Source organism: Cnephaeus nilssonii, assembly GCF_951640355.1.
Source record: "Cnephaeus nilssonii genome assembly, chromosome: 9".
Taxonomy (NCBI): domain Eukaryota; kingdom Metazoa; phylum Chordata; class Mammalia; order Chiroptera; family Vespertilionidae; genus Cnephaeus; species Cnephaeus nilssonii.
The window spans coordinates 97453345-97468817 of NC_137080.1; the positions used below are offsets into that span (position 1 = coordinate 97453345).

General features: G+C 61.2%; 2 protein-coding genes across 2 annotated transcripts; one reads left to right on the top strand and one right to left on the bottom strand.

The window, feature by feature from the left end:
* Positions 1-5231: 5231 nt before the first annotated feature.
* Positions 5232-9787, top strand: LOC307105015 (RING finger protein 39-like). Its single transcript, XM_079780391.1, has 4 exons — positions 5232-5715; positions 6872-6894; positions 7100-7191; positions 8276-9787. Exons 1-4 carry the CDS (start codon positions 5356-5358, stop codon positions 8851-8853), a joined length of 1053 nt encoding a protein of 350 aa, XP_079636517.1. The 5' UTR covers positions 5232-5355; the 3' UTR covers positions 8854-9787.
* Positions 8874-12602, bottom strand: PPP1R11 (protein phosphatase 1 regulatory inhibitor subunit 11). The gene is made up of 3 exons (XM_079780392.1): positions 12320-12602; positions 11339-11447; positions 8874-10954 (listed from the first exon to the last, which is right to left on the bottom strand). The coding sequence occupies exons 1-3, from the start codon at positions 12386-12388 to the stop codon at positions 10752-10754; spliced, it is 381 nt and encodes a 126-aa protein (XP_079636518.1). The 5' UTR covers positions 12389-12602; the 3' UTR covers positions 8874-10751.
* Positions 12603-15473: the final 2871 nt, after the last annotated feature.

The window sequence follows — 15473 nt, forward strand, 5'->3', positions numbered from 1 at the left end:
CAGTGAGGGAGACAAAAAAAACAGTTTCTAAAACACAGAAAACCAAGGCGGGTCCAGGGAAATCAGCGCCAGTGCCAGCAGGAGAGAGGAGAGCATCCAGGCACCCCCCCCCCCCGTTACACCGCCCCCCCCCCCCCCCCCCCGCGTTCCCTCTCCCGCCGAAGCTGCTGCCGGCTCCACAGGGCTTTACAGTGAGCAGGACAGAAGGCTGAGGGGACAGGAGGCGGAGGGGACAGGAGGCTTGGGGGGGACAGGAGGCTTGGGGGGGACAGGAGGCTGAGGGGACAGGAGGCGGAGGGGACAGGAGGCTTGGGGGGGACAGGAGGCTGAGGGGACAGGAGGCTGAGGGGGGACAGGAGGCTGAGGGGGGACAGGAGGCTGAGGGGGGACAGGAGGCTGAGGTGACAGGAGGCTGAGGGGACAGGAGGCTTAGGGGGGAAAGGAGCTGAGGGGACAGGAGGCTGAGGGGACAGGAGGCTTAGGGGGGACAGGAGGCTGAGGGGGGACAGGAGGTTGAGGGGACAGGAGTCTGAGGGGAGACAGGAGGCTGAGGGGACAGGAGGCTTGGGGGGGACAGGAGGCTGAGGGGACAGGAGGCTGAGGGGACAGGAGGCTGAGGGGGGACAGGTGGCTGAGAGGGGACAGGAGGTTGAGGGGACAGGAGTCTGAGGGGAGACAGGAGGCTGAGGGGACAGGAGGTTGGGGGGACAGGAGGCTGAGGGGACAGGAGGCTGAGGGGACAGGAGGCTGAGGGGGGACAGGAGGCTGAGGGGGACAGGAGGCTGAGGGGGGACAGGAGGCTGAGGTGACAGGAGGCTGAGGGGACAGGAGGCTTAGGGGGAAAGGAGGCTGAGGGGACAGGAGGCTGAGGGGACAGGAGGCTGAGGGGACAGGAGGCTTAGGGGGGACAGGAGGCTGAGGGGGGACAGGAGGTTGAGGGGACAGGAGTCTGAGGGGAGACAGGAGGCTGAGGGGACAGGAGGCTTGGGGGGGACAGGAGGCTGAGGGGACAGGAGGCTGAGGGGACAGGAGGCTGAGGGGGACAGGAGGCTGAGAGGGGACAGGAGGTTGAGGGGACAGGAGTCTGAGGGGAGACAGGAGGTTGGGGGGACAGGAGGCTGAGGGGACAGGAGGCTGAGGTGACAGGAGGCTGAGGGGACAGGAGGCTTAGGGGGGAAAGGAGGCTGAGGGGACAGGAGGCTGAGGGGATAGGAGGCTGAGGGGACAGGAGGCTTAGGGGGGACAGGAGGCTGAGGGGACAGGAGGCTGAGGGGACAGGAGGCTGAGGGGGGACAGGAGGCTGAGGGGGGACAGGAGATTGAGGGGACAGGAGTCTGAGGGGAGACAGGAGGCTGAGGGGACAGGAGGTTGGGGGGACAGGAGGCTGAGGGGACAAGAGGCTGAGGGGACAGGAGGCTGAGAGGGGACAGGAGGCTGAGGGGGGACAGGAGGCTGAGGGGACAGGAGGCTGAGGGGACAGGAGGCTGAGGGGGGAAAGGAGGTTGAGGGACAGGAGGCTGAGGGGGGACAGGAGGCTGAGGGGACAGGAGGTTGGGGGGACAGGAGGCTGAGGGGACAAGAGGCTGAGGGGACAGGAGGCTGAGAGGGGACAGGAGGCTGAGGGGGGACAGGAGGCTGAGGGGACAGGAGGCTGAGGGGACAGGAGGCTGAGGGGGGACAGGAGGCTGAGAGGGGACAGGAGGTTGAGGGGACAGGAGTCTGAGGGGAGACAGGAGGCTGAGGGGACAGGAGGTTGGGGGGACAGGAGGCTGAGGGGACAGGAGGCTGAGGGGACAGGAGGCTGAGGGGGGACAGGAGGCTGAGGGGGACAGGAGGCTGAGGGGGGACAGGAGGTTGAGGTGACAGGAGGCTGAGGGGACAGGAGGCTTAGGGGGGGACAGGAGGCTGAGGGGACAGGAGGCTTAGGGGGGACAGGAGGCTGAGGGGACAGGAGGCTGAGGGGACAGGAGGCTGAGGGGACAGGAGGCTGAGGGGACAGGAGGCTGGGGGGACAGGAGGCTGAGGGGACAAGAGGCTGAGGGGACAGGAGGCTGAGAGGGGACAGGACACTGAGGGGGGACAGGAGGCTGAGGGGACAGGAGGCTGAGGGGACAGGAGGCTGAGGGGACAGGAGGCTGAGGGGGGACAGGAGGTTGAGGGGACAGGAGGCTGAGAGGGGACAGGAGGCTGAGGGGACAGGAGGCTGAGGGGGGACAGGAGGCTGAGGGGACAGGAGGCTGAGGGGACAGGAGGCTGAGGGGACAGGAGGCTGAGGGGGGAAAGGAGGTTGAGGGGACAGGAGGCTGAGGGGGGACAGGAGGCTGAGTGGGGACAGGAGGCTGAGGGGGACAGGAGGCTGAGGGGGGACAGGAGGCTGAGGGGACAGGAGGCTGAGGGGACAGGAGGCTTAGGGGGGAAAGGAGGCTGAGGGGACAGGAGGCTGAGGGGACAGGAGGCTGAGGGGACAGGAGGCTTACAGGAGGCTGAGGGGACAGGAGGCTGAGGGGACAGGAGGCTTAGGGGGGAAAGGAGGCTGAGGGGACAGGAGGCTGAGGGGACAGGAGGCTTAGGGGGGACAGGAGGCTGAGGGGACAGGAGGCTGAGGGGGGACAGGAGGCTGAGAGGGGACAGGAGGTTGAGGGGACAGGAGGCTGAGGGGACAGGAGGCTGAGGGGACAGGAGGCTGAGGGGACAGGAGGCTGAGGGGGGGACAGGAGGCTGAGGGGACAGGAGGCTGAGGGGACAGGAGGCTGAGGGGAGACGGGAGGCGGAGGGGACAGGAGGAAGAGGAGAGAGGACCTCCACTGCAAGGGAAAGAGCCCTGGCCCTGCCTCTGACCTGCGGCGGCGCCTAAGGGCGCACGCGGTTACGGGTCACGTGCAAGGCCAGGCCGTGGTGATGGCATGCCTCTGACCTGGTCGTGCCTCTAGGAGGAGGCTGTTTGGCGGATCGGGTTGAACGTCTCAGCGCCCAACGTGCACCGCCTCGCAGACAGCACATCCAGTACCGCCGGCCTCCCCGGCGCCCAGACAGCCTCTCACTGAGGACCACAGGGACGGACAGGCTGCTCAGAGAGCCCGCGGGGACCCAGAGGCCGGCCCCCAATACCGTGGGCCCCGATCCAGCAGGAACCCCATGTCTAAGAGGCCTTGGGGTGGGGGGGGGGGGAGCCTAGAAAATAAAGCAATACAAAGGAAAAGAGCAGAAGAGGACGGGCAAGAACGTGGGCACTGGTCTCCTGTTGACTGCCGTCACAAGTGGCCACGCACTCGCGTTGGAAGTGTGTGAATCCGCACATTTCCGTTCTCAGCTCTGGCGGTCAGAGGCTGACACAGGGCTCAGGGTCTAAGTCAAGGTGTCAGCAGGGCCGGCCGCCAGGAGCGCCGAGAGCCCCTCCCCTCGCTCTTCTCCTCCAGCACCACGAGGCCGCGGCCCCTCTGCTCCTGCCCCTTCCTCCGCCTTCAAAGCAGCAAAGTCCTTCTCATGCCCAGCCTCTTTGCTTGTCCTCTTCCGGTTTCGTCCTCCACTTTGTGGGATCTTTGATTCTATTAGACCCACTGGGCTAATCTGGAATGATCTTCCTATTCAAACTTAACTAATTGGCAACTTTAATTCCATCTACAAGCTTTTTGAAAAATATATTTTTCTTGATTTCAGAGAGGAAGGGAGAGGAGATAGAAACATCAATGATGAGAGAGTCATCGATCGGGACTGAGCCCATAACCCAGGCCTGTGCCCTGACCCAGAATCAACCGTGATCTCCTGGGTCATAGGTCGACGCTCAACCTCTGAGCCACATTGGCTAGGCTCCATCTGCAAACTTAATTCCCCTAGCCATCATGTAAGCTCACGTAGTCACACGTCCGGGATCAGGATGTGGGCATCTTCGGGGACCAGTATTCTACCTGACAGAGCAGAGACGTCCATCTTTTACGAACTGATTTGATCGTATTGGTAGTCTTTCACTTGGGTAGCTGAGCACTGAGCTGGAGGTTTGTTTCAAGATGAGTGTGCTGTGTTTGTTTGTTAGTGTTTATTGGGTGCGGATCTGAATGCCTCCCTGAGGCTTCGGTGGGGCAGAGGGCGTCTGGAGGGCTGCTGCTCCGCACACTGCGCTGTTCTCACCGACAGTAACAGCCCGCCACCCCCCCCCCCCCACGTTCTCTGAGCAGCCTGTCTGTCCCCGAGTAACGCCTGTGACAGCAGTGTGTGTCTCTGCGAGGTCTGCATCATGTGAAGGTGCGGTCTGTCGGTCTGCACTCGGGGGCATTTGGACATTGGTGGATGCGCATGCATGTTTGTACAGTGTGTGTGTGACCACAATTGCAGGCACCTGCATGTTTACTTATTCACAACGCTGGAGGGTGTCCTGGCAGAAGGGCCTAGCTGGAGACAGGTGGAGGGGCTGGGAGGAAGAGGGAGCGAGAGAAGGGCGGGGAGGGGGAGGGGGAGGAGGAGGAAAGGGCAGAGATGGAGGTGAGGAAAGAGGGCACAAGGAAAGATCAGGATAAATCAGGAAGCAGAAAGGAGTTCTAGGAACCGGGAATGAAAACTGTCCCAGAAAGGACACAAATGAGAAGGTCTGGGTGTGGCGCCGCTGCAGTGCCAGCGCTCGGCCTCAGTTTACCAAGGGTTTGAAATAGATAACCCTTGGGCACGTCTCAACGAAGGAGAGGAAAAGGTAGAGATAAAATCATACACAGGGAAATAGAAGAACTAGAGACACAGAAGAAAGTACGGCGAGAGGACCTGGGAGCCCTATCCTGAGTCCTCCAGGTGCAAGTGCGGGCGCCTGCTCCCCTCCCCGCACCCCAGAGCCTCAGTGCCCTAAAGCCCCGAGAGCTGGGCAGGAAGCTGGGGAGGCACCTGGAGTGGCAGCCACACCAACACTGCGGCCGCCGAAGCCACACGAACCCGGATCCCGGCTTCCGGCCCCGCCCCAGGAGTGGGTGTGCCAGCCACCTGGGATGACTCACTCCCCGGCGATGTGGGCACCCTGCCCGCCGCACACCACAGGCCGGGGGGGGGGGGGGGGGAGGTGAGACTTGGGTTGGGGGGGGCGTGGAGGGGACTACCCCTCCCCACAATCGGCCACCTTGCCCCAGCGCGCCCCTGGTGACCCCCTCTGGTTGGAGGGCCCAGGTGTCCTTTCCGCTCGCCCTCCCCCCACCTTGGCCGGGACGCGGGAGGACCAGAAGAGGCGTTACGCAAGGCCGCTGTTTACCTCCCGCGGCCTCCTCCCTCCCTATAAAGCCGGCCGTGGAGGCGAGGCTGCAGCCCGGGACGGGAGGCCATCCCAGGAGAGGGCAGAGGCGGCGGCGAGGGCGGCGGGGACGGCGCGCACACCGGCTTCCCATGGAGGCGCCCGCGCCGGGCCCCGGGCTGGTGGAGCGCCTGGCGCAGCTGGCGACGTGTCCGCTGTGCGGGGGCCCCTTCGAGGACCCCGTGCTGCTGGCCTGCGAGCACAGCTTCTGCCGCGCGTGCCTGGCCCGCCGCTGGGGGGCCCCGCCGGCGCCCGGCCCCGAGGCGCCCCCCGCCTGCCCCCGCTGCGGCCAGCCCTGCCCGCGCCGCAGCCTGCGGTCCCACGTGCGCCTGGCCGTGGAGGTGCGCATCAGCCGCGGGCTGCGGGAGCGGCTGGCCGAGCCGGGGGCCCGCGCCCGGAGGCGCCGCGGCGGCCGCATCCCCACCATGGGCTGCCTGGACCCGCCGGGAGAGGTGAGGCGGGACGCGGCCGCCGCGGTCGGCGGAGGGGGCTCCCCGGGCGCCCGGGCGGGGGTGGCGCTGAGAGGAAGGAGCAAGGCCGGGCGGGGGCTGGGCGCCACGCCCGCGCAGGGGATGCGGGGGGCGCGGGGCGGGGGGCGGGGGGCGCGGGCCCGAGTCCCAGGGGAGCGGGCGGAGCGAGGGGCTGCCTGGGGAGGCGAGGGGGGACCTGGGCGGAGGGCGGGGAGCCCGAGGGAGGGCGGAGGGTGCGGATCCGAAGCCCCGCCGCCGCCGGCCCGGCCGGGTTGTTTGTTGTTGTCGCCGCGACTCCTCCCAGGCCGCGGGCCGGGCGGCGCGTCTGGAAGAGCTGCCCGGGGCCTCGGCTCCTCTCCGGCCCAGCTTGTCACCCACCCGCGGCCGCGCCCCTCCTGGGTCGGCAGTCAACCCCATCCCCTTGCGAGAGCCCGGGTTTGGGGGATCCCGGCCCGCTTCTCCCCCGCAGCTAAGCCGTCTCGGGCCTTGCTCCCCTCTTTGAAGTCTACGCGGAGGAGAGCTTCTCGGTGGAGTGTAGTTGGCATAATTAGGCAAAGCCTCTCCTCTCCCTCGGCACCGCATTCGCCCGCTCCAGGCGTGCTCCGGGGCCGGGGGGGGCGGGGGGCGGCTCCCCTGGTGTCCTGTCGAGCATCCTGGGACACAAGCCCGGCTGCCTCCCTGGCCACAGAGAGACCACAAAGCAAAGGGCCCAATAAACGCCACGGCTTTTATGGCAAGAAGTGAAGCAGCTTTATTGTGAGGCTTTAACGCGCGAACCCCTTCCCCGAGGGCTCTGAGTGTGTCTGGTCCGTGTGACTGATGTAAAGGGTTACACCCTCAGGAAGGGGGGCGGACAGGCTCGGAGGCGAGGACCTGGGAGGGGGGCGGACAAGGGCGTGGATGAGGCGGGGCACTGAGGCCTGGGGGACGGGGCAGGACAGTGCCTGGTGGTGGCAGGAGAATGGGGTGCGATGAGGGGGTGGCGAGAGGAGACAGGAATCGGGAGCACAGGGGCAAAGGGGAGATGTGCTGAGAGATGGGGGCTCACACCTCTGACCCGCTCACCGGAGCCGGGCGGCGGGGAGGGGTCCCCGCAGTATAAAGCCCAGCTCACATCCACCTTTTCCTCTGCCCCCAGGACATGAGGGAGACATGGAGAAGGTGAGTCCCCCTTCACTGTTCCTTCCTTCCACCCCCAGCTGCCCACCCATCACCTTCCCACTGGCCCACTCCTTTGTGCCCACTCAGACAGGGTTTCTGGGTGCCTTACCCCCCCTGCTCCAGAGGTGCCAGATGGTAGGAGAGGGGGCAACAGAAGGCAGAGGGTGTCTGCTGGTTTCCCGACCTGTCTCCCTCATTTGTCCAGACTTGGTGCGCCCACACCCAAGTCATCCCACTCAGAGGACGAGCGCCCCGAGGACTACCCGGTGGTCAGAAACATGCTGCACCGGCTGGCGGGTAAGGGCGCGGGGAGAGGGGTTTCCGGTCTGCTCCCTCTGTCTCAAAACCACCCAGCCCCTCGGGACGTGTCGGTGTCCGGTGTCCTAGGGACAAAGCCCCGCCGCCAGAAGCTCCCTCAGTGCCGGCCGCGGGACCTGAGGGCCCAGTCGGTCCTGACTCTCCTCGCCTTTGGGGCCCTGCGGCCCTCGGCCTGCAGGCGCTGTTCTCCCGTCTTCACTTGGTGTTCCCTCTGGACCCATTTGTCTCTAGGCCCGAACTTCCTGTTTGTAAGGACGCCACTCATACTGGACCAGGCTGCACCCTACTGACCTCATTTTAACTTGGTTTCCTCTGTTCAGACTACTCCCAAATAAGGTCACATTCTGAGGAATTGGGGAGCAAACAGATTCAATCCGTAACAATGTCTCCCCTCAAGTCCTCATATTCCAGCCATTCTTCCCTCTTACCTTTTCAAACACTCAGACAACAGACCCCTGAAGGTCAGTGGCCTCTCAGGAGCCCCTGCTTCCGCTCACTCGCCTCTGCAGCCGCTGGGAGTCCCTGCCTCCACCTCCTGGTTACCCACACCCTGCCCACCAGACTGCTTCTCGTACCCCGAACCCAGAAATCTTTTCTCAAGGCACCCCATACACTCAGGGAGAAGCAGGCCCGTCCACTCCCACCTGTTCCGGGGGTGAGTGGGCTGGCTCTCCAAATACCGAGGATGCCTCCCTGGGCCCCTCCCTCTGACACTTGGGGTTCGGTATCTGGTATCACTCTGCCTCTAGATCACCTTCCCCGTCCTGCTGGCCCAGCTCCCAGCCCCACCCTAGATTCTGCACATGGAGGTGTCAGGCCTCATTCCTCAGGCAGGCCAGCCCTGCTGCTCGCTCCTGTCCGAGGCCAGTTCTACCGGAAGGGCCATTGGTGCGCAGGCTGGGCCTGCCTAGACCTCCCTTCACGGGTCTTCACCTCCTCAGTCCACAGCCCTGACAGCTGCCTGGGGCCTCTAGGTGCCCTCCGCCCTGAACGCTGGTCCTGCGCCCCCTGACTCAGCAACCCCCCCCCCCCCCCCCGGCCCCTCCTGTCTTGTGCTCCACAGCCGACCTGACCCTGGACCCTAGCACTGCCCACCGCCGCCTGCTCATCTCCGCTGACCGCCGCAGCGTCCGGCTGGCCCCGCCGGGGACCCCAGAGCCCCCTGACAGCCCGGCCCGCTTCGATCAGCTCCCTGCGGTGCTGGGCGAGCAGGGCTTCGGGGCGGGCCGCCACTGCTGGGAGGTGGAGACCGCGGACCCCGCCTCGGGCGGCGCCCCTCCCGGGGAGGACGAGGAGGTGGAGAGTCACTACGCCTTAGGTGCGGCTGGGGAGTCTGTGCAGCGCAAGGGCCGCGTAGGGCTGTGCCCTGTGGGCTCTGTGTGGGCCGTGGAGGGCCGCGGTGGCCGCCTGTGGGCGCTCACGGCACCCGAGCCCACCCCGCTGGGCGGCACCGGGCCCCCGCCGCGGCGGATCCGCGTGGACTTGGACTGGGAGCGGGGCCGCGTGGCCTTCTACGACGGCCGCTCGCTGGACCTGCTGTTCGCCTTCCAGGCCCCCGGGCCCCTGGGGCAGCGGGTGTTCCCCCTGCTCTGCACGCGAGACCCGCGCGCTCCGCTGCGCATCGTGCCGGCGGAGGGCTGAGCCTCCTGCCCGCCCCGCCTGCCCTGGGGCTCCGAGGCCCTCCTGCCAGGACCTGTCCCCGCCCGCCCGCAGCCCGAGTTCCGATGAGCACCCTGCCCACCTCCATTGTATCTTCTCTCCCACATAGCGAGACTCAGCTGGCCTCGTTTCCACATCACTCCCAGGGCCCAACCCATTGCACCCCTCTTCTTGGGAGCTTCTCCCCACCTGCCCCTCCCCCATCTGCGGGGCTCCAGGCGCTTCAAATATCTCCCCTCCACTTCCGCCTCTGGGGTCTCAACCCAAGGCCCAGCCTCTACCCCTCCCCCCCCCTCGGCTTTCCTGCCCGTCCGTTCTCGGGCATCTCCAGGGGAGCAGACCTCCTCCTGGACGCGGAGGCCGGGCTCTGCCTTGGGGTTCCCTAGGAAGCTTAATGTCAACGTTTTCTTTTTTTTTGGGGGGGGGGTGGGGGGCTACTCCACGGTGACTGCTTCCCACGGTCAGCCTTTTCCCATGACGAGCCTTCTCTAAACTACCCCCTGCACTGCTCCCGTGAGAAACCGCCAGCAAGGCCCTAGCCGGTGTGGCTCCGTGGAGAGCGTTGGCCTGCGAACTGAAGGGTCCCAGGTTCGACTCCGCCAAGGACACATGTTCGGGTTGCGGACTTGATCCCCAGTAGGGGGGGTGTAAAAGGCAGCCGATCAATGATTCTTTCTCATCACTGATGTTTCAATCTCTCTCCCTCTTCCTCTCTGAAAAAAAAAAAAATTAAAAAAGAAACCGACAGTACTACCTCTCCTTTCCTCAACCTGGGGGTGGCCCACACACCCTAAGGCAGCCTTGTGTAGCCTCACATCTATCTTCCCCCTCATGTATAAATGGGCCCATATTTAACACATTTGAGATGTTGGGTTATTTATTTTGTGCATCTGTGGCAATAAACGAGATCTCCGTGGTGGCGTGGCTCTGACTGATCTCTGCGAGTGTGCGTGGCAGGCAAGCGCCCGGACAGGACATTCGGATCCCAAGGAGAGCGAGGAGCTGGACCCCTGGCCCGGCAGACATCAGAGCCCAGGAAGGAAGGCGTGAGAGGGGCGTAGGGGACATGCCCTCATCTCCTTGCTCTCTTCCGCCCTCGCCCTGCGACGATGTGGGACCTGTCTCTGAAGCTGGAAGACCACACTGAGGAGACAGCTGGCCCTAAGTGGCCCCTTTCAAAGCCAGCTTTGTCAGAAACCCTAAGTCACACGTGAAGGGTGAGGAAAGAGGACATGTCTGTTCTTCCATTTCCCATTAAAGGGGAGAATGACAAAGACCTTTCTCTCCCCAACTCCTCCTGAGGGCATGAGAGTGGGCAGGAGTGGAAGAGAAGGGCTGGAGCTCTCCGTGACCCCTCACACCACAAGCAAGGACTAGGCGCTGGGCTAGATAAAGACAAACGCGTCAGTGGGAGAGCTCTAAGCCAGGACTAACAAGCGCAGCTGGGGCAAGATTGCCTGGACCTGCCCGGGACCCCGGCAGTGAGAGCTGGGGCTGTTGGAAACCCAATCTAAGCATCTGGGACTCAAGCAGAGTGCAGGGAGCTGAGATAGCTGGATCCAGGGCAGGCGATTTGGCAGTGGGAGCAAAGGGAACAGACTGGGACCAAGATGCCTAGATCTCTGGGGGGAGGAGGATGGGTACTGCTGGGGGGGGGGGAGGGCACAAAAACAATGAGGGCTGGGCAACCCAGAAGCCTGGGTTCTAGAAGAGCAGCAAATCAGAATTCCAGGGTCTCTGTCCACCCTCCTCTCCTTCCCTCCTTCAGAGAGAGGGGTGGGTGGGGGCTGGAGAATGATCAAACCATGGGTTTAGTCCCCAAGTAGCAACATGAATATAGTCAGGGCCATCAGACACAGAAATGGTGGGGAGAGAGGAATTTAGTGCTGCATTGGCCCTGGAGGGGGCTGAGATGGGTCAGGGGGCTGGGAAGGGGTGGTGGGGCTGGGTCCGGGGGTGACACGGTTCCGTCCTTTGCGGTGGCCCCGTACACAGTGTGTGTGACCACAGCCTTCCTCTTCCTCCTCATCACTCTCCGTGGAGCTCTCACCAAAGGCCCTCGGTTTCTCATAAATACAGCAGCCTGCATTTGGGAGGAGGAGCCCAGTTAAAAGGAGGAAGAGTAAGATGTCCGAGTCAGTTCCATTCCCATTGGATCTCAGTAAGAATTCCTACTTCCACTATGGACTCCTACTACCTTCCAGGACCCAGCTGCCCCAGGGTCACCCGCTGGCACTCACACTCATCCCCCTAACCCTCCGAGAGCCGGGAGTCCGAAGCTACACTTCTCTCACCCCTCACACCCCTTGCCTTCAGCCTTGGGACATCCCATCCCAATGAGCCCTCCCGTGCCTCTCATTTCAACCTCCCCTCCCTGATGCCAGAGAACCACCGAGGCGGCAGCGGGGCTTCAGGAGCCGGCGGGCGGGAGCGCGCGCTCGGGTTCCTGTGGGCAGCACGCACTCACATTTTGATGAGCGGCGCCCCATGTGTTCGTTGTCCACAGTGTCACTCGTCCACTCCACCTTTTTCTCTGGCTTCCGTTTCCGCAGTTTGATGGTCAGGCTCCGGTTCTCCTGGTTGACGGAGACGGGCATACCCATGTAGCTCCCGCCCATGGACCATCCACTCCCGCCCAGGGGCCTCCCGAGTACACAGACAGCACCAGAAGGGCCAGCGGTGGGAGACGGACTAGAACAGGCCTCTGACTCCTTCAGGAACCATGAAGCAGTATTTCCTGTTCTTAATAACCACTCGTTACAAAGAAGTCACAATTCCTAACCTAGAGATTCCTAACCCAGAAAATCTTCAAAGGAAACATAACCCTCACTGTTTCTCCATGTTCTTCCCCAACTTACCCTTGCTGGTATTTAGTTTCTCAGTCTCAAAGCCTAATCCACCATCTCTTTTTCAGAGCCCTCCCTACCTCTTATTCACCGATTCCCTAGCATCTCTGGTAACCATCATTCGACACCCCCTTAATCCAGGTGTCATTAAGCCCAATACAACCTTCTCCCTTTGAAAACGACCTAACCTACTTTTGCAAAAATGCTACCTTTTTCTCTGTTTACATCTCTGATTTTTCCAAATATCATCTTCATCTTTTCTTTTGTTCCCCCTTCTCTCTGCTTCCTTTTACATTCGCTCCTCGACAAACAGTTATTGATATGCGCGCTTCCAGTTCCCTGCCGCGGCCTCCAACCCGCTTTCCTCCTCAGCCCTCCGTGTCCCCCAGCCCTTCGCGCGCCCCGGGGCCCCAGGTTCCGTTCCTCCTCACACCGCCACCCAAGCAGCATCCCCACGTCCCGGCACGTCACTGACCAACCTGCACCATCTCTGCCGCTACCAACACCCCGGCCCAGGCCGTGCAGCCACTCTCCAGAGCCCTGTGCCCGCCCTCCCGGTACCTCCCAGACCCCTGAACAGCGCCGCCCCCCGCCTTTCTCACGGGCTCGGTTGTCACGGTAACCGTTGTCTCAGTGACGGTCTCACTCAGCCCGGGCCCCGCCTCGGCCATGGCTCGGGCTGAGGGGGGAGGGCGGGGACACCCTTCCCTCGCTCTGCGTCTCCGGACCTAAGAGGATCGGTATCGGACTCAGAGTGGCAGACAGGACCCTCCACCTTCTTTTCCGCTGCTCCCGGGCCTCCGCTTCCCCAGCCCTGGGGACAGCCTGTGCAACCCCACTTCCGGCCCCCCGCTTCCGGGTGTGACGCCGTCGGTGGTCCCGCCCGGCACTCACTGTACGCGGCGCAGGCGCGGCCGGAGCAGCGCTGCCGGGGGTCGCGTAGCAGTGCGCAGGCGCCGCGCGGCCCGCGGGAGGCGGAGTCACGAGGGCGGCGCGCGCAGGTCAGGCGGAGGGCGGTCCGAGGGCGGCGCCCGCACCCGCCGCCTCCTCCCTGAGTGGGCGGGAACTGAGGAGCAAAGGTAAGGGCCCCTTCGGTTTCCTTACCGTTTCGTGTGGGAGTCCCAGAGGGGCCCCGGGGCAGGGCAAACAGACTTAAGAGTCTGGGTCTAGCCCTGGCCAGTGACTCGGTGGTTAGAGCCGCGCCAGGAAGGGTCGCGGGTTCGAGTCCCATACCTGTGTTGCAGGTTGATCCCCGCCAGTCTCCAGGCATGCGGGAGGCAGCCAATAGATGTGTCTCTCACAGGGATGCCTCTCTCTCTCTCTCTCTCTCTCTCTCTCTCTCCCCCCCTCCCTCCCTCCTCCCACGCCCTTCCACTCTCAAAAAATCAATGGAAAAAGTAGGGTGTTTCACAGACTTGAGCAGAACAAGGATGATGGACCAGGTACAGAAACTCACCACCGCAGAAAGCCCCCGGTGCCTGCCAAGGGGCAAAACTGGGAAAACAGAACCTTGTCCCCAGGGCAGCCTCCCTCCCTAGCACCTGTTTTAAGTGCACACTGGTCTCCCTCACTGGCCATGCTGTTTGGACCCCTGACCCTTTCCTCCCTAAAGATAACATCAGCTGTATTTCAGCTCCAGGCCCAGAAAAGCAGCAAAACCAGACAAGTGAGGAGTGGCTGCCTCAGGACCAGCCGCAGCGACTAATGACCAACCAGTGGAGCCCACAGCCCTGAAAGAGCCCCTGGAGAGCCGGTGGCTGTTCTACTGAGACCCCCCCCTGAGAGCTCCCCTACGATTTCCAGCTGCTAGAGAGCCATCCGATGAGGACGAAGGACCCATCCCCACTGAGAGCTCTCCTCCGGGAGCACGCCTGGGCGGGTCCCTGGCCCTGCATCCCTCTAAGGGACCAGAGGAGAATGGGGAGCGTAGCTTGTCCCAGGCTCACCCCCAAACCTGTCTCCAAGGCCCCCTTTTCTCGGACTTCTCGGTGACCCAGAACAGCCCCTCCTAGGCTCTCCTGTTGCTTTTTCTATGCATCTGGTTTCACTGTCCTAAGTATATTTTTGCTGCCACCAGCAACCCAGTGCTGTGTAGCCCTTCCCTTTGGATATCCCCATCTCCTTTTCTTTAAATAAATCCAATTTTTCTTTAGGCACCACCTGAGATTGCTATTTAGCCTGCCCATGCACCACCAACTTTAACCACTCAGTGAGGATTAACAAAAAAGAAAACCAAGAATCTGGGTTCTAGGACCTGTCCTCTGCCTGGAAGTGTCCGAAGGCGCGCATGCACGTTCGGCTGGGACACCGTCCTGTGATGGCACCAGGCCTTGGAGATGGAGGTGCATGAGACACTCCGATCCTGCCTTTGAGCTCCCAGACTAGTGGGGAAGATTGGCATGCTTAGCACTAACAAAAATATAAGACATTGGGATATTAATGTATATGTAAATCTCATCTGTGAAGAAGAATTTAGCTGTATACAGCCAATATTTTCTCTGGGGCAATGAGTAAGAGTAAGCAGAGAAATGGGCATAAATTATAATACAGAACAATTTATGCTATGATAAAAATAGGTGCATGTTTCTTAGGGAGCAAGCGTGGTGAAAAGGGACCACAAAAGCAAAGGGATTTTTTAGGTACAAAGAGCAGCTTAGTCACAGATGTGTTGAAGGACATGCAGTTGGGATGTACAAAGGTGGGACATAAAGGGAGGCCAACCCGGAGGATGGCTGGTTAGCCAGAGACGGGTAAGATTCCTCAGGGAAGGAACAACCTAAGACAGGCACAGTCGCACAGGGGCCATCAGGAGAGAACTTGGGGGTCAACAGAGGTGGGGCACAGACCTCACCCCCCCCCAAGTTTGCAGGGGCCTGAACCCTCACCCCTGCTGAAGGAGATCTCCTGCCCCCATGGCTGCTCAGCTTCACATGCCCAGCTCAAATCGGGACCCAGGTAACAGAGACTTGGCCGACAGCAGATGCCCTCTCACTGCAACAAGACTTGATGGAGATGTCTTGCACCCATGATCCGGGGAACTGGGGTCTAGGATATCTAAATCCAGCCTAGCACCAGGAATGCTCAGGGCCTACTCAAGAAGGCAAATAATCCTCTCCACTAATATTTACAGGGTAAAACAAGATGGTTGTTAAGAGTATTAAATTTGACAGTAAAATAGTAGTCAAGTTTTCAGACTAATTTAAATTGGCCAATCAAAATAAGCAAATACTCTAGAAAAATCAATTGTACTGGACAAAAAAGCTGTTACTAAAGTGTTAACTAAAATTTTTATTGGTAGTTCATCTCATGGTAAAATTGCGTAACATATAATGAACCTAAAGCAGTCACATTTTAGTCCAAAAAAAGTAAAATTTAAAAGCTATCAAGATTACAGCATAAAATTTCCAAAAGCCTCCCAATATTTAAACCAAAAAAGGGGGGATAGTAGAAGAATATCATGTAAGGAAAAATATTCTGCAAATAAATTACATCTAGAAAATTTTTACTTTAGAAAATTAACTTTCATTTGTAATGCTAACAGCAAGTCACCCAGGTAAAACATACATGGTGTCAAAATAAGCCAAAGGAAAATCATTTGGGCAAAAAAATGAAAAAGGATCGCAAGTCAAATTTATAGAAAATATTCCTTTATTAACTTTTGGTCGAGAATACGTTTGTATATTTTCAGAAAACAACTCTGAGACATGTGGATTCCTGCAACAGAGAGGAATTGACAGGAGTGCTCCAGCCATGAAG

What these genes read in the sequence shown, in the direction of transcription:
- LOC307105015 (XM_079780391.1), top strand. Translation starts at nt 5,356, where the DNA reads ATGGAGGCGCCCGCGCCGGGCCCCGGGCTGGTGGAGCGCCTGGCGCAG. An exon ending in ATGAGGGAGACATGGAGAAG is followed by an intron (nt 6,895 to 7,099) that starts GTGAGTCCCCCT and finishes TCATTTGTCCAG; the next exon opens with ACTTGGTGCGCCCACACCCA. An exon ending in CATGCTGCACCGGCTGGCGG is followed by an intron (nt 7,192 to 8,275) that starts GTAAGGGCGCGG and finishes TGTGCTCCACAG; the next exon opens with CCGACCTGACCCTGGACCCT.
- PPP1R11 (XM_079780392.1), bottom strand. Translation starts at nt 12,388, where the DNA reads ATGGCCGAGGCGGGGCCCGGGCTGAGTGAGACCGTCACTGAGACAACG. An exon ending in TTACCGTGACAACCGAGCCC is followed by an intron (nt 11,448 to 12,319) that starts GTGAGAAAGGCG and finishes TCCGTCAACCAG; the next exon opens with GAGAACCGGAGCCTGACCAT. An exon ending in GGGGCGCCGCTCATCAAAAT is followed by an intron (nt 10,955 to 11,338) that starts GTGAGTGCGTGC and finishes TCCCAAATGCAG; the next exon opens with GCTGCTGTATTTATGAGAAA.